Genomic DNA, 25956 nt, shown 5'->3' with positions numbered 1-25956 from the left:
TTCTCTAGGTATGTTGAAGTATTTGTTTTTCTCCAAATATGCCTCTGCAGTTAGCATAGGATAATTCTGTTCTGACTTCTCTGTGAAGCATTCCTTGGTGTTGAGGCAGATTTAGACACTGTGTTTTTTTTTTTAATACATCTTTATTGGCATATAATTGCTTTACAGTGTTGTGTTAGTTTCTGCTGTACAACAAAGTGAATCAGCTATATGTATACATATATCCCCATATCCCCTCCCTCTTGAGCCTCCCTCCCAACCTCCCTATCCCACCCCTCTAGGTTGTCACAAAGCACCAAGCTGATCTCCCTGTGCTATGTGGCTGCTTCTCACTAGCTATCTATTTTACATTTGGTAGTGTATATATGTCCATGCCACTCTCTCACTCTGTTCCAGCTTACCCTTCCCCGTCCCCGTGTCCTCAGGTCCATTCTCTACGTCTGCATCTTTATTCCTGTCCTGCCCCTAGGATCATCAGTATCGTTTTTCTAGATTCCATATATATACGTTAGCATACGGTATTTGTTTTTCTCTTTCTGACTTACTTCACTCTGTATGACAGACTCTAGGTCCATCCACCTCACTACAAATAACTCAATTTCGTTCCTTTTTATGGCTGAGTAATATTCCATTGTATATATGTGCCACATCTTCTTTATCCATTCATCTGTCGATGGACACTTAGGCTGCTTCCATGTCCTGCCTATTGTAAATAGAGCTGCAATGAACATTGTGGTACATGACTCCTTTTGAATTATGGTTTTCTCAGGGTATATGCCCAGTAGTGGGATTGCTGGGTTGTATGGTAGTTATCTTTTTAGTTTTTTAAGGAATCTCCATACTGTTCTCCGTAGTGGCTGTATCCATTTACATTCCCACCAGTGGTGCAGGAGGGTTCCCTTTTCTCCACACCCTCTCCAGCATTTATCATTTGTAGATTTTTTGGTGATGGCCATTCTGACTGGTGTGAGGTGATACCTCATTGTGGTGTTGATTTGCATTTCTCTAATGATGAGTGATGTTAAGCATCTTTTCATGTGTTTGTTGGCAGTCTGTATGTCTTCCTTGGAGAAAGGTCTATTTAGGTCTTCTGCCCATTTTTGGATTGGGTTGTTTGTTTTTTTGATACTGAGGTACATGAGCTGCTTGTATATTCTGGAGATTAATCCTTTGTCAGTTGCTTCATTTGAAAATATTTTCTTCTATTCTGAGGGTTGTTTTTTTCATCTTGTTTATGGTTTCCTTTGCTGTGCAAAAGCTTTTAAGTTTCATTAGGTCCCATTTGTTTATTTTTGTTTTTATTTCCATTTCTCTAGGAGGTGGGTCAAAAGGATCTTGCTGTGATTTACGTCATAGAGTGTTCTATGTTTTCCTCTAAGAGTTTTATAGTGTCTGGTCTTACATTTAAGTCTTTAATCCATTTTGAGTTTATTTTTGTGTATGGTGTTCAGGAGTGTTCTAATTTCATTCTTTTACATGTAGCTGTCCAGTTTTCCCAGCACCACTTATTGAAGTGGCTGTCTTTTCTCCATTGTATATTCTTGCCTCCTTTATCAAAGATAAGGTGACCATATGTGTGTGGGTTTATATCTGGGCTTTCTGTTGTGTTCCATTGATCTATATTTCTATTTTTGTGCCAGTACCATATTGTCTTGATTACTGTAGCTTTGTAGTATAGTCTGAAGTCAGGGAGCCTGATTCCTCCAGCTCTGTTTTTCTTTCTCAAGATTGCTTTGGCTCTTCGGGGTCTTTTGTGTTTTCATACAAATTGTAAAAAATTTTTGTTCTAGTTCTGTGAAAAATGCCATTGCTAATTTGATAGGGATCACATTGAATCTGTAGGTTGTTTTGGGTAGTATAGTCATGGTATATCTCTCCATCTGTTTGTATTGTCTTTGATTTCTTTCATCAGAGACACTGTGTTCTTATTGCAGACTATGTGCGCCTCCAGTATAGCTCATTTCACAGTGTAGTATCATTTCATATTTGTGCCTATTTATTATGAAAATATGAACAATAATGGATTTTTTTTTTACCCATGTATCCCTAGCATATAGAAGAAGCCCTAAAATACTTGTTGACTTAATGAGCAATTTACACAGAGGTAATAAAACTAGCAAAGAAAACCATTCTGCCTTCCTAGCAAACAAAGAACTGTAGTCTTTTACTGTCTTAATTTTCACTATTTTAATATTAGCAAATCTTAACATATACCACTTGGTTGACAGAGTTAAAATAAAACTGGTGTTGGCCATATTTTTAATTGATATAACCCTTTTGGAAAAGTTTGACAATATTTACAGTCTAGAACTGAAAAATTATTTCAAGTGGTGATTGCAAAGACAAGATAAAGAATAAAGTCAGATGCAGAGTTGCACATACATTGTGACTGAAAAGACTAAGGAACTAGATATTACAGTAGTAGCAATGATTTTATGTTGTTGGAACTGTGGGTGGTTTTCCCACCTTGAAAGTATTTTGTATAATGTGGTTGTATTTTATGATTTAATATGTATACAACTTACACCAGTATTTAGATTTTTATAAAAATGCAATCCTGAATCAAAACTCTAATTTAAGAGCACTTGAACAGTTTTGAGTAATTTTTTTTGTCTTAATAGTGGCTTCACAGTGTCAGGTTAAGAGGGAAGGGGGATTGGTAGTTAAAAGTTGCTGGTAACATAGGGGGGGTGTGGCCAGCATAGAATGTTGATCATTTAAGTAAGGTTTCAAGATTGACTCATGCAGCAGTTTTTCATTTCCAAATCGTAATCGTAAATTTTCCATTTTAAATGTAATTGTTGTTTTTGTTTTAAAGGTATCAATTTTTAGAAGAAGCTTTTCAAAACCAGAAAGGTGCAATTGAGAATCTACTGGCTAAGCTTCTTGAGAAGAAGAATTATGTTCATTTTGCAGCTACTCAGGTGCAGAATAGGTAAGTGTGTTTCCTTAAAACCATAATTTCAGTTTAAGGATTATTAAACACGATGGGTCCAGTTTAAATTTGTTTTCCTTCTGTATTATATTAAGCATATATAGAAAACATTTTTTTGGAGGGGTAAATGGTATATTTGAGTTTGGATTATGATAATTGTTAATTAAAGAGAATTTAATTGCTTCTAATTGTGAATACTCTTTTAGGATACATCTTTGACTGTTTTATAATTAATATGACTCTAGTCTTTGTCAGCCTTAGTTAAATGTAGAAAAACCAATTAATGTGTAGAGAGTGGAATTATAAAATTTTAACTAGAGACTGTGTGGAAGACAGGAGAGAGTATGAACAGTGGTGGACAAATTAATTTTCCATCTGTAAAACAAGCATTAAAAACAGTACTTATCTTACTGGTATTATTATGAGAACACAGTTTCTGGCATATAGTAAACCCTCAAATTGTAGCTGTTGTTATTTTTATCAATAACACTATCAGTTTTTTAAAATCCTATTTTCGTTCATTTCTGAATAAACTAAATTTATTGATAAAGCAAGGGGGACTGGGACTTCCCTGGCTGTTCAGTGGTTAAGACTCCAGGCTTCCACTGCAGGGGGCACGGGTTCGATCCCTGGTCGGGGAACTAAGATCCTGCATGCCGCAAAGTGGGACTAAGTTCTATAGTGAGTAGGTTAAGAAGATTAGGACTCTTAAAGGAGTCCTTAAAGACAAACACTTGGAGCTGGCATAATTAAAACCCATATATGTTCCTAGAGGTATGAATAGGGTTGATATGTATTTATTCTTCAGATTCACAAATATTGAGACTTCTAGATATTAAAATTAATTTATGATGATTTAAAATGACACAGTAAATATTCAAAAAGTATTGAAGATGAATGAATGAATAGTACATTGTATATTATTGATACATTAGAAAATAGTACATTAGACATTAGTAAGAATTTATAACTTTCATCTTAAAAAGTGATACCAAAGGAAAATAAAGGCTCCTCAGAGGTTGTAGATAATATGTAAATATATAGATATACACTAGTCATGGTTAGTTCTCATGGATATGTCAGGATGTTTTTTATATTGCTGATATATTGTAGATGATATTGGAGAGGATAACTGTCTTCTCATAAATTACAGATGGATGTTCTTTCCAGAGAAAGGGTAGTGAGATAACTCATATGGCAATCCCATATTTTTATATGTATATTTTGCATATATGTTCCTGAATCTGTGTAGAGAAGTGAAGTTTATGTGTTACAAGATTGAGAAGGGTTGGGGAGATTATTTCATCTCCAGAAAGCTTAAAAAAAAAAAAAGTATTAAAGTAATAAAATGTCTATACTTCTCCTGTTAGACAGATTCTTCGATGACCTTTCTCCATTTTTTAATGTACCTTCATTTTTTTTGCTGCCTTCACAATTGAACATATACATGCTTAAATCCAGGGGAGTTTGACTCTGCTTTCAGCATGCTTAATGGTTTCAACCTTTGGCTGAATCGTTTTAAGGTCATGTGTTCTTACCACTAGTGATCAGCATTCTCATTTTTAAAAATGTCTTCCACTCATTTTAATAAGATAAGGACAAAATTGAGTAAAATTTTTAAATAAGTGCCTGAAGTACAAAGGAGGGAAAACTACATTTTTGACCCAGTGTATTCAAGTTATTCAAATTTGAATTTGGTAAATGAAAGGCAGTTTTAGCAGTTGAAAGTGTCAGTTACAGTTTGTACAGAAGTAGAATGTATAAAAGTTTAAGGTTACCATCTTATGATTGTTTGTTAACATTATATGTATTTATATTAGTAGAATTCTTCTCTTTCTATTTTATAAATAGCAAGGTATTGGCTATTTCATATTTACAACCAAAACTTTCATAACTACATGGGAGCTTATACCTGTTTCTAAAACATCTAACAGCTGTTTTTAAAAAAGGAATGAAAATGTTTTATTCCCTTAACCATATACAGTAGGAAATCATTTTGAGAAGAACCTATGGAAGGGGTGTATCTGAATTCACATTTGAAGTAGTTTTAGTGAAACTAAATGCGTCTAAGCTTCCTCTTGTTTCAAAAGATAATAATAGTATTGGTTGCAACATTTTTTTTTGCACATTGGTTCTGTTTAATCTTAATGCTTCTCAAGAACAATGTGCCATATTTGACACTAACCAGCAATCACTGATGTCAGTTGTTTGTGTATCACATTCATGTCATAGAAACTAAAGGAGATTACCATCTAGATTAATAAACTGTCCTTTATGAACTTAATTTAAAATCAGTAAATATTTAATCCATTCTTTGTCTACATGCATAACTTGTTTGGACCAAACTGAGTGGTCAGGTCTGCCAAAACATAAGTTGTACATTTGACAAAGGTTTAATTTTACTCGGTTAAGTACCCAGTTGGATGAATTTCTGTAACAGTTGGTAATTCAGAGACATAGGATAAGTCTATAACCTAATGATGCATTTCTCTTATTCAGGATAAAAGAAGTAAATGAGACTAACAAACGAGTAGAACAGGAAATTAAAGTGGCCATTTTCACCCTTATCAATGAAATTAATAAGAAAGGAAAATCTCTGTTACAGCAGCTAGAGGTATGATTCAAAGCCAAAATAAAACAAAAACTGCTTCTCTTGCTCTTTAGCTGTTTTTTAATGTTTATTGAAAGCTCTTTTAGATTGGTTGGGGGTGGGTATGAAAGTAAAGTCAATTAAAAAAATTTTTTTGTGTGTTTTTTGTTGGAAAATAGGCCTTTTTCAAGTTAGTTACTTTGCAGCCCAATTTAACACTTTAGATGTATCAATTAGGAGATAGTGTTGTTCTCTTAGGAATGAAATAATTATTACTAAAATGTGATATAAATGAAGACAAAGCTGACCTGCCACATTCCCTCTTCTCCTCCCCACAAGATAGGTCCTCAATTTAACTTTTACATATGAATGTATATTGGGAGTCTTACTGACTCATGTGTGTTCTTCACTTTATTTTTTAAATGTTCCATAGTTTTGCTAAAAATGTTGCTCATTTTGAAACTTAAACTTTAAATTTACTCATAATTTTGTTATATTAGGTCTTTGTGTTGTATATTGAGATTAATATGTGAATGTAAATTTCTAGATGAGAATCCAGTCAATTTGTGAAATCTAAATTAAGTATTAATCAAAGACTCTACTGACCATAGTTGGCTGGTTCTCAAAATTTTGTGCTTTTAAGTTGGCTTAGATGATACGGGGTTATGTTTAAACCACCATTGAATAGTAACAATTTAAATTACATGAATATTTGATTATTTAACTTTTAATTACTATTAATCTCAAATTTTTCATAGGAGATTTTTTTTCTGTTTCATTCCTTCATAGAAAATTGTTGAAATACTAGACACAGTTACATATAAATAAAATAAATGTCAACAGAGAATTATTTCTGAATTTCTGTCTTTTGAAATACATCTTGCCATTGAGACACAATTGTGAAATTAAAAGTACTCTCACACATATTGTTAAATTTTGAGGTCTCTTGCTACTGTTGTATATCCAGCCGAGTTGCAGTTAACCCTAATAGATTTTTGTTTTCAGAAGGACCTTGTAAATGGAGAGCATGAGCAAGCAATTATTTTTGATACCTTTTAATTTACAGTAAATACATTTTAATTATAGGTGTAAAGTAATGTTCTGAAACCATTTCAAGAACTTTTGAATTAAAAGATGCCTCTTAATGCTAAAATATACACAAATACCTACTGATAAATCTGCCACATATTTCTAACATGCTAATGATTTAAGTAGTAGATGTTTTCTAGTGCACTGTGTTTCTAAACTTTGTAAGATAGAGGTTTTCCTATAAGCTTTATAAAAGGGATGATTTCCAGGGAAGTTGTAAATGAAACTTCTGTCATTTGAATATTTTTATCCATTGATTTACATTATAAAATGAGTAACTTATTTCCTTAGGGAAAAAATTGTTCAGTAAACCCAGTTGAGTCAGTTTTGTAAGAAAGTGGTTAAGAATGAAGAGGCAAGTTGTTCAGTATGCTGAATGTCAAAGGACATAGGATATCACCTGTCCCTTCTGGGAATTTTTGTTCCCAGAAAGCAGTTTATTTTTCCTTTGCAGCACTTTCCTTCCACCCTCACTTACTCCCTTGTTCTTTATGAACTTTTGTCATATAAGAAGCTTCCCTAGCTCTACTCTTAGAGCTCTGGAATTCATCTTTCTCCTTTTGTCTTAAATGTTGAAAATAAGAGATTTTAACTCCAGCCTCATGCCATGCACCACAGAATTTTCTTTGGCCTGAGAAGTGTGTTAAGATCATAAAAAATTATTTCTAAAGGTCAGCTCATATGTAATAGGCTCTATATATTAGATTAGCCTAATAGACACTTTTTAACAAAGGCTCTTCATCTTCTGAAGGAAAGGGGAGATATCACTAACATTAATTTCTGTATATGGAATGTCTACTTTGGACTATAGAACTAACTTTTGGTCCCACTTTTGTTAGTGACCTTTTCCTTGATCATAGACTCATTAAATAATGCACTTATTAAGTTATCCCATTTTTAAAAAGAAATACAGGTATTGTGTTCACTTGCAATAGAAATTATGAGTTGATTTTTTTATACAGAATTCTTCAGTGAACCTGTTGTTCTGTTTCAGAATGTTACAAAAGAAAGACAGATGAAGTTACTACAGCAACAGAACGACATCACAGGCCTTTCCCGGCAGGTGAAGCATGTTATGAACTTTACAAACTGGGCAATTGCTAGTGGTAGCAGCACGGCACTACTGTACAGCAAGCGACTGGTGAGACACATAGTATCTTATTTTTCTTTAAATTGACTTTATTAAGATATTATTTACATTCAGTGAACTGCACCTGTTTAATTAAAGTATAGATTTTGAATTTTAGTAAAAGTTATCACCATCACATCAAAATACAGAAAATTTCTGTCACCCACAAAAGTTTTCTTATTTTTGTCTATCCCTGGCCTTGGGCAACCATTAGTCTGATTTCTCTCATTTTCTAGAATTTCATATAAATGGAATCATACAGTAAGTCTTGAGTCAATCATAGGTTTTGGAGATACCTAGTAGTATAATGTAGTTTATCACCAGAAATGGCAGAAGTTCAAGCATGTGCCTTCGATTGCTAATATCGTTTTTTAAACACTGATACTGTCTCATCTGAGATGGACACTGTGGGGCTACATGAGCTTTCATGTCTTTATCTTGTATATTTTCTCAAGTGATATTTAATTTTAAGACTAATGTGAATTTTTTCCCTTTTAGATTACTTTTCAATTGCGCCATATTTTGAAAGCACGGTGTGATCCTGTCCCTGCTGCTAATGGAGCAATACGTTTCCATTGTGATCCCACCTTCTGGGCAAAGAACGTAGTCAATTTAGGTGAGAAATAATTCGTTTTATGGCTATACCTTGGAACGCTGAATTAGGAGGAGAAAGCATCTACAACAAATTTTAGATACTTAAAGTTTTTAAACTTCATTCTAACATGTAAACTTTTTGGAAAATATGTTCTTCATTGGAAACTTACTTCAGCTATGTTCATTACATCTTTAAGAATGTTGAGGGTCTCCTCTGTATAGTTTTTTAAATTATGTATCATTTCTAACTTTTTCCCCACATCTTTTAAAATTGATATTGACTGTTAAGTATCAGAAACTTACCAAATGGGTCTTTAGTCTTTGGAAGAATTTCTTACATGCTTAGTAGCTTATGTATTAATTGTACAAAATTGCCCACTTGAGGAGGACCTCCATCCAGTATGCTGGTGTGTCCGAATGCCATGTTCTGAGGAATGTTTGAAAGATAAGAGCAGCTCTTTTCACATGGAAGACAAATGGTCTTTGCATTTGTTACTCCACAGTGTGGACCTAAGGGCCTTAGGTGAAAGTTACAGATAGGCATACAAAACCAGCTCAATTTAAAGTAAAACAAAACCCCCAAAACTAACCAACAATTAGAGCTGTCTACAGATTGATTAAACTCATTTTCAGAATACTCCAAGTCCTCACCATTGGAAGCTGCAAAAGCAGAGGTGGGTGGCCTTTTGTAAAAAAATGTAATCTTTGTGTATATTCGTTTGGCTATACCTTTAGATCAGGCATCGGCAAACTATTTTTGTGTGACGTGGTACCTAAGTTTGGTTTTTACGTTTTAAAGGGTTGTAAAAGCAAACAAGTTAAAAACAAAGAGTATACGACAGATTTTATGTGGCCTGCAAAGCCTAAAGTATCTGGCTTATTACAGGAAAAAGGTTTGCGAACTCTACCTTAGATCAAACCTTACTAAAATTTGCCTTCTATCTCTAGAAAGTACCTGGCTCTGTAAAAAGGAAGGAGAATTTGTCAACTCCAAGGGTATAAGTAGTTTAAAACATTCAACATTTCCACAGAAGACAGTTTTGTAGCAATATAGTACTCTGCCCTGCACATTTTGACCATCCAAAGGCAGGTGGAATCAGTATTAGCAATCTTGAGTATCCTTGAATCTTCTCAGGGGAGAGATGATTTAGACTGCCTAGATGGGCCTCCTCTAATACTGTCTCTTTCAGCTCTTTAATTTTCTGTACATCTGTGTCAAAAATAAGGGCAGATAATATATTATTCTGAGTAATCAAAAGTCAGTTAATTGGCTTTGGACTATATTAAGTTTCTGATCTTCATCATCTTTAAACCTAGCTCCCATCCCTGCTGTGCTGTTGGAAAATTTGAGTGGTGATAGTTGTCAGAGGAAAGAGGAAAATATAATGATTAACCCACAAAGTAGATGTTAGTTGATTACATGCAAATTATTCTCATTTTTTAAATCCTTCAGGTAATCTAGTAATAGAGAGTAAACCAACTCCTGGTTATACTCCTAATGTTGTAGTTGGGCAAGTTCCGCCAGGGACAAACCACATTAGTAAAACCCCTGGACAGATTAACTTAGCACAGCTTCGACTCCAGCACATGCAACAACAAGTGTATGCACAGAAACATCAGCAGTTGCAGCAGATGAGGATGCAGCAGCCACCTGCACCTGTACCAACAACAACAGCAACAACACAGCAGCACCCTAGACAAGCAGCCCCTCAGATGTTACAACAACAGGCAAGTATTATTATATCACTGTACTATTGATATAAATTATGAAGACCTCGAGACTACACTCTGTCCTATATAGATGAGTTACACATTTCAAAGTTACTGATGGGGACAGAGCTCAAAGGTCAGTTTAAACGTTTGCCCTTGGGTATGGCAGGGATGTGGGGGAGGTGTGAGGAAGGACAAGAAGTAAATACTTACTATGGGAAACAAAATTAACTCACTAGTACTGTGGAGGTATACACATTTTTATCCCTCTATACCAGATCTTTTTTGTTTAAACGTGGTTTTGGGCCAAAGAGCCATGTTGTTTCCTCCTGAGATCTGACACGTTCTTTAGGCTTTTGTTCAAATCATTCCCATCCCTGTATCTTTCCTGCTCTCTCCCATCCAAATCAAAACTATTAATCCAGGGTTGATTAAGTTAATGCTGATAGGCTTTAAAACGCACATATACTGAGAGAAGGAGATTGGGGCAAGAGATGAGGAAAATGACTTACACTTTTTACTTTATGCCCTTCTATCCTGACAAAATTATTCTTATAACGTTTTATAATTGAAAGATAAATTTATAAATATTATTACATAAATGCAATTTCTGCCTTTTGCAGCCTCCAAGATTGATCAGTGTGCAAGCAATGCAAAGAGGCAACATGAACTGTGGAGCTTTCCAAGCCCATCAGATGAGATTGGCTCAGAATGCTGCCCGAATACCAGGGATACCCAGGCACAGTGGCCCTCAGTATTCCATGATGCAGCCACACCTCCAAAGACAAGTATGCCTAGAGTTCCATTTGTAAGAATCATATAATTTTAAAACTAAAAGACAACAGTTTTCTTAATCAGTTGTGGGGTGGAGGGAGGGGTGGTCATTGATACGTTTGAGAATTTGATTAATGCTATGTATCTTCTTGTCCCAGAAAAATACACATAAAATTTTTATTAAATTTTTTTTTCACATCTTTATTGGATAATTGCTTTACAATGTTGTGTTAGTTTCTGCTGTACAACACAGTGAATCAGCTATATGTATACATATATCTCCATATCCCATCCTCTTGAGCCTCCCTCCCACCCTTCCTATCCCACCCTTCTAGGTTGTCACAAAGCATTGAGCTGATCTCCCTGTGCTATGCAGCAGCTTCCCACTAGCCATCCATTTTGCATTTGGTAGTGTATATATGTCACTGCTACTCTCTCACTTCGTCCCAGCTTCCCCTCCCCCAACCCTGCCGTGTCCTCAAGTCCATTCTCTACATCTGCATCTTTATTCCTGCCCTGCCACTAGGTTCGTCAGTACCGTTTTTTTAGGTTCCATATGTATGCGTTAGCATATGCTATTTGTTTTTCTCTTTCTGACTTACTTCACTCTGTACAACAGACTCATACAGACTTCATCCACCTCACTACAAATAACTCAATTTCGTTCCTTTTTATGGCTGAGTAATATTCCATTGTATGTGTGTGCCACATCTTCTCTATCTATTCATCTGTCGATGGACATTTAGGTTGCTTCCATGTCCTGGCTATTGTAAATAGTGCTGCAGTGAACATTGTGGTACATGACTCTTTTTGAATTACGGTTTTCTCAGGGTATATGCCCAGTAGTTGGATTGCTGGGTCATATGGTAGTTCTATTTTTAGTTTTTTAAGGAACCTCCCTACTCTTCTCCATAGTGGCTGTATCTCTTTACATTCCCACCAACAGTACAGGAGGGTTCCCTTTTCTCCACACCCTCTCCAGCATTTATTGTTTGTAGATTTTTTGATGATGGCCATTCTGACCAGTGTGAGGTGATACCTCATTGTGGTTTTGATTTGCATTTCTCTAATGATTAGTGATGTTGAGCATCTTTTCATGTGTTTGTTGGCAATCCGTATGTCTTCTTAGGAGAAATGTCTAAATTTTTATTAAATTTTAACAGTTTCTTTGATGTCATTAAACCCATAGTATACTTTGGGTTGAGAATCTCTGATCTAGTCCAACCAATTCATTTTACAGAAGTGAAAAACAAAGGAGCTTGTTATGTACCCACAATCATAAGAGACAATGGTAGAATTAAGATTAAAACTTTAATTTCCTAAAATTGTTCCTCTGCTCTTTTAATGTGACATTTTGACTTTTTTTTTTTCTCTTCACTCAGTATTGTTCCTTTTAGGATAGATATACCTACTCTTAAAAATAAGTGTGTTTAGAGGCATGTTTTCTAATCTTTGCTTGAATAGTAGATTATATTTGTATAGGAGGTATGAGTATAAAAATGAGGCTACTTTTGCATAGGATTTCTAGTTATATAAAAAATAAAGGTCATTTTATAATTGTCAGAGTGATGTTTCTCAAAGCATGATTTAAAGACCATCAGAATGACTGGGGCACCGTGTCTGAAACAGATTCTGAACCATATCCACTAAATCAAAATTTCCAGGAGGGGAGTACTCATAAATATGTGAACTTTTACTGACTCAGATCGATCTGCATACTGAAGTCCTAGGTCAGCGGTCCTTCAACTTTTTGGCCCAATTACCTCCAGAAAGACTTTTGAAAAATACACACTCCCTCACATTTGAAGGTTGACATTTAAAACTTCCATTACAAGTTTAAGTTTAAATAGTTGCAAAGGACATACTGTTTAGCATATTGTAAATATTGACATTATAAAGTAAAACCCTTACATTTTTCTTGTAAGTGGATCCACTGGAGTCCCAAATACAGAGGCAAGTTCTTTTTTGAAAGTCAAAATTATATACTCCCTTTTCCCCATGGACTTGAATTTCTGTTCTACTTTTACAGAATTTTATCTTAATATATTTAAGATATAGATTTAAGATATTCACAAATCTGATAGACTTGTGAATCAGTTTGTTGTAATTTTCTGCTGGAAAGATGTCTGTTGCAATTTGAAAATTCTTAAATTTCCAGTTTATAATGCAGTTATTAAGCTTTAAAACTTTTTCTTTAGACCAAATTTTCATTACAGTTACTCCTATACAGTTGTTTAAACAATATATTTACATGGTTTAAGATTATTAGGAAACAAAAATAAAATTCTTTTTTTTTTTTAAAGTATTATTTATTTATTTATTTATTTATTTATTTATTTATTTATGGCTGTGTTGGGTCTTCGTTTCTTTGCGAGGGCTTTCTCTAGCTGTGGCAAGTGGGGGCCACTCTTCATCGCGGTGCGCAGGCCTCTCACTGTCGCGGCCTCTCTTGTTGCGGAGCACAGGCTCCAGACGCGCAGGCTCAGTAATTGTGGCTCACGGGCCCAGTTGCTCCGCGGCATGTGGGATCCTCCCAGACCAGGGCTCGAACCTGTGTCCCCTGCATTGGCAGGCAGATTCTCAACCACTGCGCCACCAGGGAAGCCCAACAAAAATAAAATTCTTTTAGATACACATTTCTTTATTAGATACATGGAGCCTTTCCCCTTCCTTCATTTATGCACGTTTGTATGTCTGTTACCTTGTAACAGTAATAGAGTAAGTCAGAATCCAACGCCGGTTTTTATTACTAGTTTTTTTGTTGTTGTTGTTTTCATGTGATGCTCAGGAAACTTGTTCACAAAAATATGTATCTGGGAATTCAAAACGAGTTTTAAAATCTTTTTTGATCAGTTGACAGCTTCTTCAGGTCTTTCTTTGTTTTTGTTGATCACCAAGTATCAGAACCCACTCAGAGATTACCCAGGTTTCAGAGTCAGGCACTTTGTCAGCAACTTGACACCTTTATTTTCAACTGTACCTTTGTCTGTCTCTTCAGGAGATTTTTTGTTTGTTTTGTTTTTCACCCTGGGGCAATATGCTAGATAAGATCGGGAATGAGTTAGAGATATGCTGTTTTGTATTTTGTTTTTGGAGGAGAAGGGCAGTTGTGAAAGAAGCAGTTGGAAAAAAGAACTCACAGACCATGGCACATTCATAGGTAAATTGGGTTTTCTTCAGGAAAAAAGTATATATGAAGATCAACTATCTAGACTTTAATTTCCTTAAAAATATTCACATACCCATGTACCCCTTAGTGTACTTGGAAAGCCTTCAAGTATTACCAGGGGGCAGGTACACCCTTTGGAAAGGTGCAGAAGCTACATAATCGGATTAACCAACCATCTCAGAACATTGTCCTTAGACTTTTGGGCCCCTACAGAAATCACTGAATGTTAGAATTTTAAGTTTTTAAATACTTCAAATGATTTATATGTGTATAGTAATTTATTTCCCAAAGATTTTAATCTGTGTACTATCTTAAATGATCCTCATAACACTCCTCCTAAAGACAGGTATCCATTTTCATTCATCATTATCCACATTTCTAAATTACCAAGATTGTGATTTGGCCTAAAATCGCATAGTATTAAGAGCCAGGAATTGATACCATGTTTCCATTTGTAAATTCGTTGTTCTTTCTACCATATCAGTTACATAATACACAATTATACAATTATTTTTATTTTAAAAAGGCAGAAGTGTCAAAGTAAAATATAGGCAGAAGAGTGGCTTTCCTGGTCTGATGTTTGAAAACTTTAGGGGCTTCCAGATCATCTATTTATATATATCTTAGATATGAAGTAAAATCATATCACCAGTCTGACAGGGTACAATTATTGGCAAGTCTATTTTTTTTCTAAATACTACACAAAAATGAATAGAAAAATGATAAGTTTGAATTTTATTTTTCCTGCATAAGTTTGAGAGGGCCTACTTCTTTGTCTCTCAGCCACAGGTATCAAACCCTGAACTTGTGTATCCTTCCTAAACTGAAACTTGTTGTCAAGGTATTGCTCATATTTGGATATCCTGGCAGATCAAGTAATGATAACATCTTTTTTCCTAACAGCACTCAAACCCAGGGCATGCTGGACCCTTTCCTGTTGTGTCGGTGCACAACAACCCAGTCAATCCAACCAGCCCTACTACAGCTACTATGGCAAATGCAAATCGAGGTCCCACCAGCCCATCTGTTACAGCAATAGAACTAATTCCCTCAGTTACCAATCCAGAAAACCTTCCGTCTCTGCCAGATATTCCACCCATACAGGTTTGTATTTAAGTTGAGTGAGAGATTTAAAACCTTGTGTTGATTAGGGACTTAGAGTATATATTTCTGGTTGTTTTTGTTTTTTTTAATTCAGGAGCAATATTTTTTTCGAAATTTCCAAAAAGTAGAGTATAAATAATTTGAATTTTAAAAAGTTATGTGTACTAAAACTAGCACTCCTCAGTATTTTAAAGCTACAGAGTGTCAGCTTTGCTGATCTTTCTGTCATCTGCTAGCAGGCAAACTTCGTGTTAAATGAAACACTTCTGATGTAGGTTTAGATCCAGAGAGGAGACCCAGTACCAAAATACAGTTAAATTTTTGTCAGTCTTCTGTTAGGTGCAAAAGGGATAGTCAACCCCGGGTGCAAACAGGTTGGACTGAGAAAGGAAGAGGTTGGAAGGTCTAGATATTAGGCATGTGGCGGAGGGGGGCGGGGTGTATACTGAGAGAGGAAGTAATAATGAGGAGTAGAAGATGGAATGGGAAAGGCCTCTGAGCTGTCTTGTCCCTTTCACCTGTAGCGTTTTCCTGAAGAAAAATATCATTCAGTGCCTTCAGAAATTTCATAAATTCATTTGAATTAGAAGCATTTTATTTTTAAATGTAAATATAAAACTTGAAGGTTGTACTGGGTCATTTCAAGCATTGTATGAGTTATTCAGAGTCAGGGGTCACCATGGGAGCAAGGAGCAGTGAAATTACTAAGACACTAGGACCCATGACTCTCTACTCTTCGTTGCGGTGTGGAGGCTTCTCACTGCAGTAGCTTCTCTTGTTGCGGAGCACGGGCTCTAGGTTCGCGGGCTTCAGTAGTTGGCGGCACGCGTGGGCTTCAGTAGTGGTGGCACACGGGCTTACTTGCTCTGTGGTATGTGGGATCTTCCCAGACCAGGGATCGAACACGTGTCCCCTGCATTGGCAGGCAGATTCTTAACCACTGTGCCACCAGGGAAGTCCCTGTAGTGGTGTTGAGAGTACTGGACTACTGTATAGAATGGAAAATTTTGGAATATATCAATAAAAAGTAAAATTTATAAGTTGTAAGCTTATAATTTATAAACTTTCAGTTTAATGCTTGAAATCATCTCATATGATATATAATATCCCTATTTCATGGAAGAGAGTAAGGGTGGTTAGTGACTTTCTCAGTGTCACCCAGTAAATGGGTAAGTTGGAATTCAAAGCCCAGCTCCTGATTACTAAACTGAGAAAGTCCAGTTCTCTCCCCACTTCTGTCCATAGAGATAGCAACGAGGTGGTTTGAGATCGTAGGCCTGGAAAGGTAGAGTATTAAGGGCCTTTGGGCAACCAGAGAGAGGTAGGTACAGTATTAAAGGAGTCATTTAAGTTTTACTAAGCACTCCATGCTAAAGTGCCTGGGCATTGAAGATAAAAAGAAACAAGACTTTGTTCCAATTCTTAAGAAACTTTCAAAGGGAAAAGAAAGGTTGCTTATGTCAAACTTAACATAATCTGCAAGGGCCACTCTCACAGAGAGCAGGTAGAGGAAGGATGGATGCTCCACGTCTTTGAAAAGCTGGGCATCATAAGGGAAATGGGTCCTTATTAGATTTTCCTTGTCATCTTTCGCAGAAGAACTTTGAAATCAAGACAAGAAGCTCCAGAATATATCCCTCCCATCTTTAGTTTTTTAAGGTGGGGTAGAAGGAGCAGAATCCATACCTTCTCTTATGAACCTCCTCTTCCTTGCAGACATAATGCCTAACCTTATTTTTATTTACTGATTTATTAAAGTATTGACTGCTTTAAAAAACTGAGATATAGTTCACATACCATAAAATCCAACTTTAAAAAATGTACTTACAATTCAGTCAGTGGTTCTTAGTATATTCACAAGATTGTGCAACCATCACCACTGTCTAATTCCAGAACATTTTCATCACCCCGAAAGAAACTACCCATTTGCAGTCCACTCTCCATTTCCCTCTTTCCCAGCCCTTGGAAGTCACAAATTTACTTTGTTTTTATGGATTTGCCTATTCTGGACATTTTGTATGAATGGAATGATGCAATATGTGGCCTTTTGTGTCTGGCTTCTTTCTCTTAGCATAATGTTTGTCAGGTCCAAACACGTTGAAGCATGTATCAGTACTTAATTCCTTCTTATGGCTGAATATTCTGTTCTGTGAATATACCACATTTGTTCATCCATCCATCAGTTGATGGATATTTGGGTTTCCACTTCTTGGCTACTAAGAATAATGCTGCTATGAACTTTTGTGTGTAAGTTTTTTTTGTGTGTGTGTGTGTGTGTAAGTTTTTGTGAACTTGTAGGTTACCAGTTCTCTATGTAAATTTCTAGGAGTGGAATTTCAGGGTCATATTGTATGTTTAAGTTTTTGAGGAACTGCCAAACTCTTTTCCACAGTGGGTGCACCATGTTACATTCCCACCAACAGTGTCAGTGTATGAGGATTTCAGTTTTTCCACATCCTTGCCAACGCTCATTATTGTCACCTGCTTTTAAGAGCAATTAGAGGTGGGTACCACAAAAGTACAACCACAGTAAGAAGTAGTTAACCATATTAATCAAAAACAGAAAAGGAAGCAAACCTATCATCTCTTGAAGAATCATCTACTTTTTCTCCTATCCTGTAGTTTCCGTGGTATAGTGAAAAGAAAAGAATCCTGGGGGAGGTTACACAGGAAGCAGACAAAGTAGCATTAACTATGCAACGCAGACAGGAAATAAATACAAAACAATTTCAGGTATTTGTTGATATATCTTAATACTGATCATTACAGCTATCCAGTATAGAGTAGAAGTTGATTTAAATAGAATTCTCTCAGCTTGAATTATTTTTTATTTCACTCTACTATCCATCTCCAGCGGAGTTATAATATGTGGTAGTAATTTTGACCTTGAGGGGATACATGATGAACCTGAATACTTTTTGAATAGCTAAATGAATATTAGAATCTGTTCAGATTAGATTATAATTAATAGATGTCATATTCTAATAGTATATTAAATTCTTTGTAAACAATTTTCCATATTTGGAAAATATGTACTTAATTTATCTGGATACTATACTGGATAATATGAAGTCTTGGGAAAACCATGTGTGTCTTTCAGATATTCACATGTAAATTTAAATGTTATAGAATACCCATTTCTGTATTGTGTTCCAAGTACTGGCTGTCTTCCATCTTTACCAATATGATAGGTAAAAATGATGTATGGTTATTTCATATATATTTCTTTTATTCATGTGGTTTGTTATCTTTTCTCAGGTTCATTGATTATTTGAATTTTTTTGTGGATTGTCTTTTTCCTTTGAATTCATAGAAATTATTTATATAACACCTATTCCATGCAGTTATTTAAGGATGCTTAAAAAACATTGGTTTAATGAATACGTGAATTAATATTTTTCCCGTTAGACTTCTAACTTTATTTATAGTGACTCTTCATCCATGTCTGGTGAAATATTGAGGTAAATACTTCAGCTAGCATTTCCATGTTGGTGCTGTAGTGGCATCGGGGAAGCCCTTTTATGTACTTGGCGGTTTGTCTCTTCCTAATCTTTCCACTCTTCTAGCCTTAAGGTTGTCTCTCTGGCCAGAGATATAAATCGCAGGTGGGAGAGTATAAAAGGAGTGGGAGTGGGAGTAGAAGTAGGTAACTTGCGACTTTCATGTCTGTTTTGTGGCCCATGTTAGGAACTGCCCCTCTTCACAAATCCTCTAGTTAACTCTAGTTACAGCTAGGGATTTTCCTGTAGTTACAGCTTACAAGTGAATCCTTGGCCAATAGCTCTGACCACTGAGCAGGCGCAACTCCTAATATCTCTTAATCGTCCCTCTAGCTAGCCCACATTAAACTCTCACCTTTAGCCTTTTATGTCTTTGAGATGAGGTTTTTAAAGGGCTTTTCTGAGAAAGGCCTATTTACCTTTTTTAAAGTTGAGGTATAATTGACATGTAACATATGTTAGTTTCAGTTGTACAACATAGTAATTTGATATTTGTATACATTGCAAAATGATTATCACAATAATTCTAAACATCAGTCACCATACATAGTGTAAAAATTTTGTGAGATGAGGACTTTGAAGATTTTCTCTCTTAGCAACTTTCAGATATACAGTAGAGTATTAATTATAGTCATCATGCTGTACATTACCTCCCCATGATTTATTTTATAACTAGAAGTTTGTACCTTTCGATCCCTTTCACCCATTTCACCCACCTACCAACTCTGACAACCACAGATCTATCTCTGTATTTACGAGCTTGATTCTATGTTTGTTTGTTTTTAAATTCCACATATAACTGAGATCATATGGTATTTGTCTTTCTCTGTCTGACTTATCTCACTTAGCTTAATGCCTTCAGGTCCATCCATATTGTCACAAGTGACAAGATTTCCTTTTTTTTTTAATGGCTAATATTCCATTGTGTATATAGATATAGCACATCTTCTTTATTCATTCATCTGTAGCTTTATCTGTTCATCTGTTGATGGACACTTAGGTTGCTTCCATAACTTTGTTATTATAAATAATGTTGCAGTGAACATGGGGGTGCATATATGTTTCAAATTTGTGTTTGGGGAACTTCCCTGGCAGTCCAGTGGTTAAGACTCTGTACTTCCACTGCAGGGGGCGTGAGTTCGATCTTTGGTCTGGGAACTAAGATCCTGCATGCCGTGCAGTGCAGCCAAAAACATAAAATTTTTTTTTAAATTAGTGTTTTGTTTTTCTTTTTCCTTCATATAAATACCCAGGAGTGGAATTGCTGGAGCATATGATAGTTCTATTTTTAATTTTTTAAGAAATTTCTATACTGTTTTCCATAGTGGATGTACCAATTTTTTACATTACCACTACAGTGCACAAGGTTCCCTTTTCTCTACATCCTTACCAACACTTGTTATCTCTTGTCTTTTTAATAGCTATTCTAACTAGCATCAGGTGATAGCTTGTTGTGGTTTTGATTTGCATTTCCCTGATGGTTAGTGATGTTGTGCACCTTTGCATGTACCTGTTGGTCATCTCTATGTCTTCTTTGGAAAAATGTCTATTCAGATTCTCTGCCCAATTTTTTTTTTTTTTTTTTTGGCTGCGTTGGGTCTTAGTTGTGGCACACGGGATCTTTCGTTGTGGCGCAGGTTCTTCGTTGTGGCATGCAGGTTTTCTCTCTCTAGTTGTGATGTGCAGGCCCAGGGCACGTGGGCTCTGTACTTGTGATGCGCAGGATCCAGAGTGCCAGGGCTCTGTAGATTGCGGCATGCCTGCTCTCTCGTTGAGGTGCATGAGCTCAGTGATTGTGTCTCATGGGCTTAGTTGCTCCACGGCATGTGGGATCTTAGCTCCCCGACCAGGGATCGAACCTGCGTCCCCTGCAGTGGAAGGCAGATTCTTTACCACTGGACCACCAGGGAAGTCCCTCTGCCCAATTTTTAATTGGATTGTTTGGGGGGTTTTTTGTTTTCGTTTTTGTTTTTTTTTTTTTTTTGGCTGTGCCTTGCGGCATGCAGGATCTTAGTTCCCTAGCCAGGGGTCAAATCCACACCTTCTGCAGTGGAAGCATGGAGTCTTAACCACTGGACTCCAGGGAAGTCCCTGGATTGTTTGATTTTTTGCTATTGAGTTGTATGAGTTCTTTATGTATTTTGGATATTAACCCTTTATCAGATATATGATTTGTGAATATTTTCTCTCATTCAGTAAGTTTCCTTTTCATTTTGTTGATGGTTTCCTTTGCTGTGCAGAAGCTCTTTAGTTTGATGTAGTCCCACTTGTTTATTTTTGCTTTTGGAATCAGATCCAAAAGATGATTGCCAAGATCAACGTCCAGGAGCTTACTGCCTATGTTTTCTTCTAGAAGTTTTGTGGTTTCAGGTCTTACATTTCAGTTCTTTAATCCATTTTGAGTTGATTTCTGTGTATAGTGTAAGATAGTAGTCTGATTCCATTCTTTTGCATGCGGCTGTCCAGTTTTCCAACTGTCCAACATTGTTTATTGAAGAGACTGTCCTTTCCCCTTTGTATATTCTTGGCTCCTTTGCCTTAAATTAACCATACAGGTGTGGGTTTATTTCTGGCATCTTTATTTTGTTCCTTTGATCTGTATGTCTGGTTTTATGCCAACACCATACTGTTTTGATTACCGTAGCTGTATAATATAGTTTGAAATCCTGGCCTGTGATGCCTCCAGCTTTCTTCTTTCTCAAGATTTCTTTGGCTATTTGGTTTTTTTTGTGGTTCCATAGAAATTGTAGGATTGTTCTATTTCTGTGAAAAATGCCGTTGGAATTTTGGTAGGGATTGCATTGAATTTGTAGATTGCTTTGGGTATTATGGACATTTTAACAATATTAATTCTTCTAATCCATGAGCCCAGAGTATCTTTACATTTATTTGTGTCTTCTTCAGTTTCTTTTATCAGTGTTTCACAGTTTTCAGTGTAGATATCTTTGACCTCCTTGGTTAGATTTATTTCTGGGTAGTTTATGCTTTTTCATGTGATTTTAAATGGGATTGTTTTCTTTTTTTCTTTCTCTTTTTCTGTGTGTGTGTGTATGATGCACTTTATTTATTTGGCCACACCACGTGGCTTGCAGAATCTCATTCCCCTGACCAGACGTTGAACCTGGGCCTGGTAGTGAAAGCCTGGCCTCCTAACCACTAGGCCACCAGGGAACTCTCCTGGGATTGTTTTCTTAATTTCTCTTTCTGATAGTTTATTATTAGTGTATAGAAATGCAGCAGATTTTCATATATTGATTTTGTGTCTTGCAACTTTACTGAATTCATTTATTCTTACAGTTTTTTGGTGGCGTCTTTAGGATTTTCTATATATAATATCATGTCATCTGCAAATAGTGACAGTTTGATTTCTTTCTTTCCAATTTGGATGCCTTTTATTTCTTTTTCTTGTCTAATTCTCTGGCTAGGACTTCTAATACTATGTTGAATAAAAGTGGTGAGAGTGGGCATCCTTGTCTTGTTCCTGATCTTACAGGATAAGCTTTCACTTCTTCAGCTTTTCACTGTTAGGTGTGATGTTAGCTGTGGGCTTATCATAAATGGCCCTTATTATATTGAGGTACATTCCCTCTGTACCCACTTTGTTGATAGGGTCAACTTATATTTATGATGAAAACTATTTACTTTAGGAGAGTCTTCCCTTGCCTGTAATGTGTTGTGAGCTGCTTTATTCTGGTCATTTTTATATCAATCCAATCCTACCTTGGTTTGTATCTATAGTTTTCTTCAAAGTTTCTACTTTGATGCCATTCTTTCCTGTTTTATAGCCTTGAAAATCAGTGTGATTTTGAGAGGAGAGTGAGAAGTAAATGTATATGTTCAGTTTTCTGTTTTTGTTTTTTTTAAATATTTATTTATTTATTTAATTTTTGGCTGCATTGGGTCTTAGTTGGGGCATGTGGGATCTTCCGTTGTGGTTCGCGGACTTCTCTCTAGTTGTGACGCTTGGGCTCCAGAGTGCACTGGCTCAGTAGTTGCAGCACGCAGGCTCTCTAGTTGTGGCACGCGGGCTCCAGAGCTCATGGGCTCTGTAGTTGCGGTGCGCAGGCTTAGTTGCCACATGCCATGTGGGATCTTAGTTCCCCAACCAGGTATCGAACTGGTGTCCTCTGTATTGCAAGACGGATTCTTAACCACTGGACCACTCGGGAAGTCCCCCAGTTTTCTGTTTTGAATGAGAAGTAGATTTGCCTACAAAGTAATCTTGCCTCTAGTAGAAGATTAAAAGAGGCAGGTGTGGGTAAAAGTAGATCAGTAAGCAAGAAGATTAGCAGTCACTTAAGTAAGAATAGTTTAACTATCTCTGATATGGAATAGTGTAAAATTTTTCTTAAGGTAATTTTCATAATTAAATAGTGTTTGTTACTATTTCTTACATAAATATTTTCTCATTTCATCATCACAGTTCTTCATTGTGGGTGGGATGTTTAAAAATAGGGGACTGATATTCAAATTGGGAACCAGCTCACAGTCACAGTGCGAGCTCCTCTGGCTTTAACCTTCTGCATATAAAGTGCGAAAAAGGCTCAGTTTTCCTGTTGACTGCCGACTTTTTTGTGTGTAATAAGGGAACTTATATCCCAGGCTAAAGGCGTTCTGTTGAGTATACAGACATTTCAAAGCTTTTAAATTAGGTACTGACATGATTCAATACCTGTTTAGTTGAATGATTCTGGCAGGACCATGGATATTGATACTAGGGGCAGGATGCTGAAAACAGGATCCTGCATCAACCTTGAAAAAAGGCAAAAATGTAAGAGTGTGTCAGAGGTATTTTCATAGTAAAACACGAAGGATTTAGTGGGTTATTGGGTTTTGTCTTGAGCTCCCAATCATTTATTGAAGCATATTAATTATAGCTGTATTCACATAAACTATATACTATTTGGGTCCCAAGGGAGCATAAGGAAGCAACAATTAAGCCAATTTTGATATAAGGTAATCTGTTTATTAGTAAACTGTGAGCATAAATGATTATACTAATGAAATTAATAACTTCTCCTCTGCTTTAATCAAAACAAATTTATCTTTTTGTTCTTTTTCTTTAGTTGGAAGATGCTGGTTCAAGTAGTTTAGATAATCTACTAAGTAGATACATCTCAGGCAGTCACCTACCCCCACAGCCCACAAGCACCATGAATCCCTCCCCAGGACCCTCTGCCCTATCACCAGGATCATCAGGTAAAGTCAACTGAGGTACTGTCTCATTTCTTCAACACCTTAAAAAAGTATCTCTCAGTATATGTATTAGGATTCTCCAGAGAAATGGCACCAATAGGAGAGGGGTGTGTGTGGAGAGAGAGAGAGAGAGGAGACAGAGGTTAAGGAATTAATTGGTCCACTTGATTGTTAGGGCTGGCAAGTCTGAAACCTGCAGGGCAGTTAGCAGAGTGGAGACACAGGGAAGAATTGATGCTAGTCTTGAATCAAGGCAAAATTCCTTCTTGCTCTCGGGACCTCTGTCTTTTCTCTTAAGGTCTTCAACTAATTAGAGGCCCATCCTCATTATGTTTTACTCAGAGTCTACTGATTTAAATGTCAGTGACATCTAAAAAATACCATTGCAGCAGCATCTGGATGCTGCTGGCCAAACAACTGGGTACCATACTCTAGCCAAGTTGAGACATAAACTTAACCATCACAGTAACATTTTTTTTTTCCTGATTGTTCTAATTATTTTTCTTTCAATACTGTGGGCAAGCTTCAGCGAACTGAAATAATAATATATATCTGTCGTGTACACTGTTCAGAACTCTAATGTACCCCTCCCTCAACCCCCAGTTGTATTCATGTTTTTGCTGGATTTGTAGATGAATTTAATTTCTATGTCTTCTGTTTTACAATACAGGTTGTCAGTTGAAGAATTCTTTGGTTTAAATCCAAGTTTAAAACACTTTGTTAAATAATGAAAAAATTGAAAATTTGTTTAAAAAGCAAGAATTGAGGAAGGGCAAGTGAATTTTCAATTTGCAGTTAAAAACTTAAAATTTACTGGCAACTATTAAAATGTGACTAATCAGGTCCTGAGCTATAGATCTCTTCCAAAATCCCAGTTTTATTAACCCTATTACATGAATGAGTGATTAAAGCACCTCCAAATAGATTGACAGTGCAGAAGTGGTTATGGGATATATTCATGGTTTCTTACTGAAACATACCACCTCATTATTTCTACAGTAGGAGTAGTTCAGCTCTAAATGTGGGTTTTTCATGAGATGCATCATTAATACATTTTTTGCATCATATTATTTTTGAGGTTTAATATAAGTATTCCAGGACTTTTAAAAGGAAGAATAATTAATAGGAATCTAGGTAAGATATTTACCAAATGCGTGGGACGGCAAATAGCTTTCTCTTGATATGGTAGTTTCCGTTGATTGAATAGTGTTGCTCTGAGAGGATTCTGAGAATGGTATCTGGGCTCAGCTGAGAGAAACTGATTGATAGCTGCCAACAATAACACATGAAATCCTTGACTTAGAGACTAAGACAAGGGCTGATTTTCCAGGAATTGCTGAATTGCCTTATGATGATACTTGAATTCTGTAATTAGTAGGTAGAATTCTGAATTTTCTTACCTGCATAGTTATTCATTTTGACTTATTATTTTTCAGGTTTATCCAATTCTCACACACCTGTGAGACCCCCTAGTACTTCTAGTACTGGTAGTCGAGGCAGGTGAGTATTTACATTATTAATAGCTTTATTTTTTCTTTTTATCAAGAAAAATTTCAAATACATATTCTAAAAAGTAGACTATTATAATGAACTCCCGTATACTTTTCACCCATCTTCAACAATGATCAAGTTATGGCCAGTCTTATTTCTTCTATACTCCTACCCATTCCCCCCATTCTAAATTATTTTGAGATAAATCTCAGACATTTTATCATTTTACTTGTGATTGTTTCAGTATATATCACTTAAAGGTAAGGATTTAAAAGTTTTATAACTATGGAACCATTATCACACCTAAAAAAAAAATTTAATAGCTAACTCTCTAACATCAGTAGAGCTCTAGTTAATGTTCAGATTTCCCAGTTTTTCTCATAAATGCTTTTTTTTTTTGTTTCTTTGAATCAGATTCAGATAGGCGCTGCTATACATTGCCATCAACACATATGTTGAGGTCAAACTCAGTTTATTTGTTGAAGAAATGTATTGTTTTTCTTACAGAGTTTTCCTCATTTCCCCATCTTGTCATTTAAATACACTACCTTCTGTTTTTTTCTCTATATTGGTGTTTAGATCAGGAGGTTTGATTAGATTCAGGTTTGATTTGAGGGAAAGGGGTAGGGAGAATACTTCATTGTGGTGATGTGTACTTCTTTCAGGGTCACAAAA

General features: G+C 36.0%; 1 protein-coding gene across 3 annotated transcripts in view; it reads left to right on the top strand.

The window, feature by feature from the left end:
* The window catches only part of TRIM33 (tripartite motif containing 33), a 161473-nt gene that overhangs the window by 119380 nt on the left and 16137 nt on the right, over positions 1 to 25956 (top strand). For 2 of the 3 annotated variants that reach the window (XM_057530319.1, XM_007169621.2), the window contains exons 5-13: positions 2819 to 2935; positions 5435 to 5549; positions 7609 to 7755; positions 8242 to 8359; positions 9791 to 10065; positions 10671 to 10835; positions 14894 to 15094; positions 23661 to 23793; positions 25227 to 25290. In XM_057530319.1, the coding sequence (XP_057386302.1) occupies positions 2819 to 2935; positions 5435 to 5549; positions 7609 to 7755; positions 8242 to 8359; positions 9791 to 10065; positions 10671 to 10835; positions 14894 to 15094; positions 23661 to 23793; positions 25227 to 25290 (1335 nt within the window). The remainder of the gene's footprint in view (positions 1 to 2818; positions 2936 to 5434; positions 5550 to 7608; positions 7756 to 8241; positions 8360 to 9790; positions 10066 to 10670; positions 10836 to 14893; positions 15095 to 23660; positions 23794 to 25226; positions 25291 to 25956) is intronic. The other variant, XM_057530320.1, reaches the window with a different exon arrangement.

Source organism: Balaenoptera acutorostrata, chromosome 1, assembly GCF_949987535.1.
Source record: "Balaenoptera acutorostrata chromosome 1, mBalAcu1.1, whole genome shotgun sequence".
In the NCBI taxonomy this organism is placed as follows: Eukaryota; Metazoa; Chordata; class Mammalia; order Artiodactyla; family Balaenopteridae; genus Balaenoptera; species Balaenoptera acutorostrata.
The sequence above is the reverse complement of the archived record's forward strand: the minus strand, read 5'-3'. Positions and strand labels throughout refer to the sequence as shown.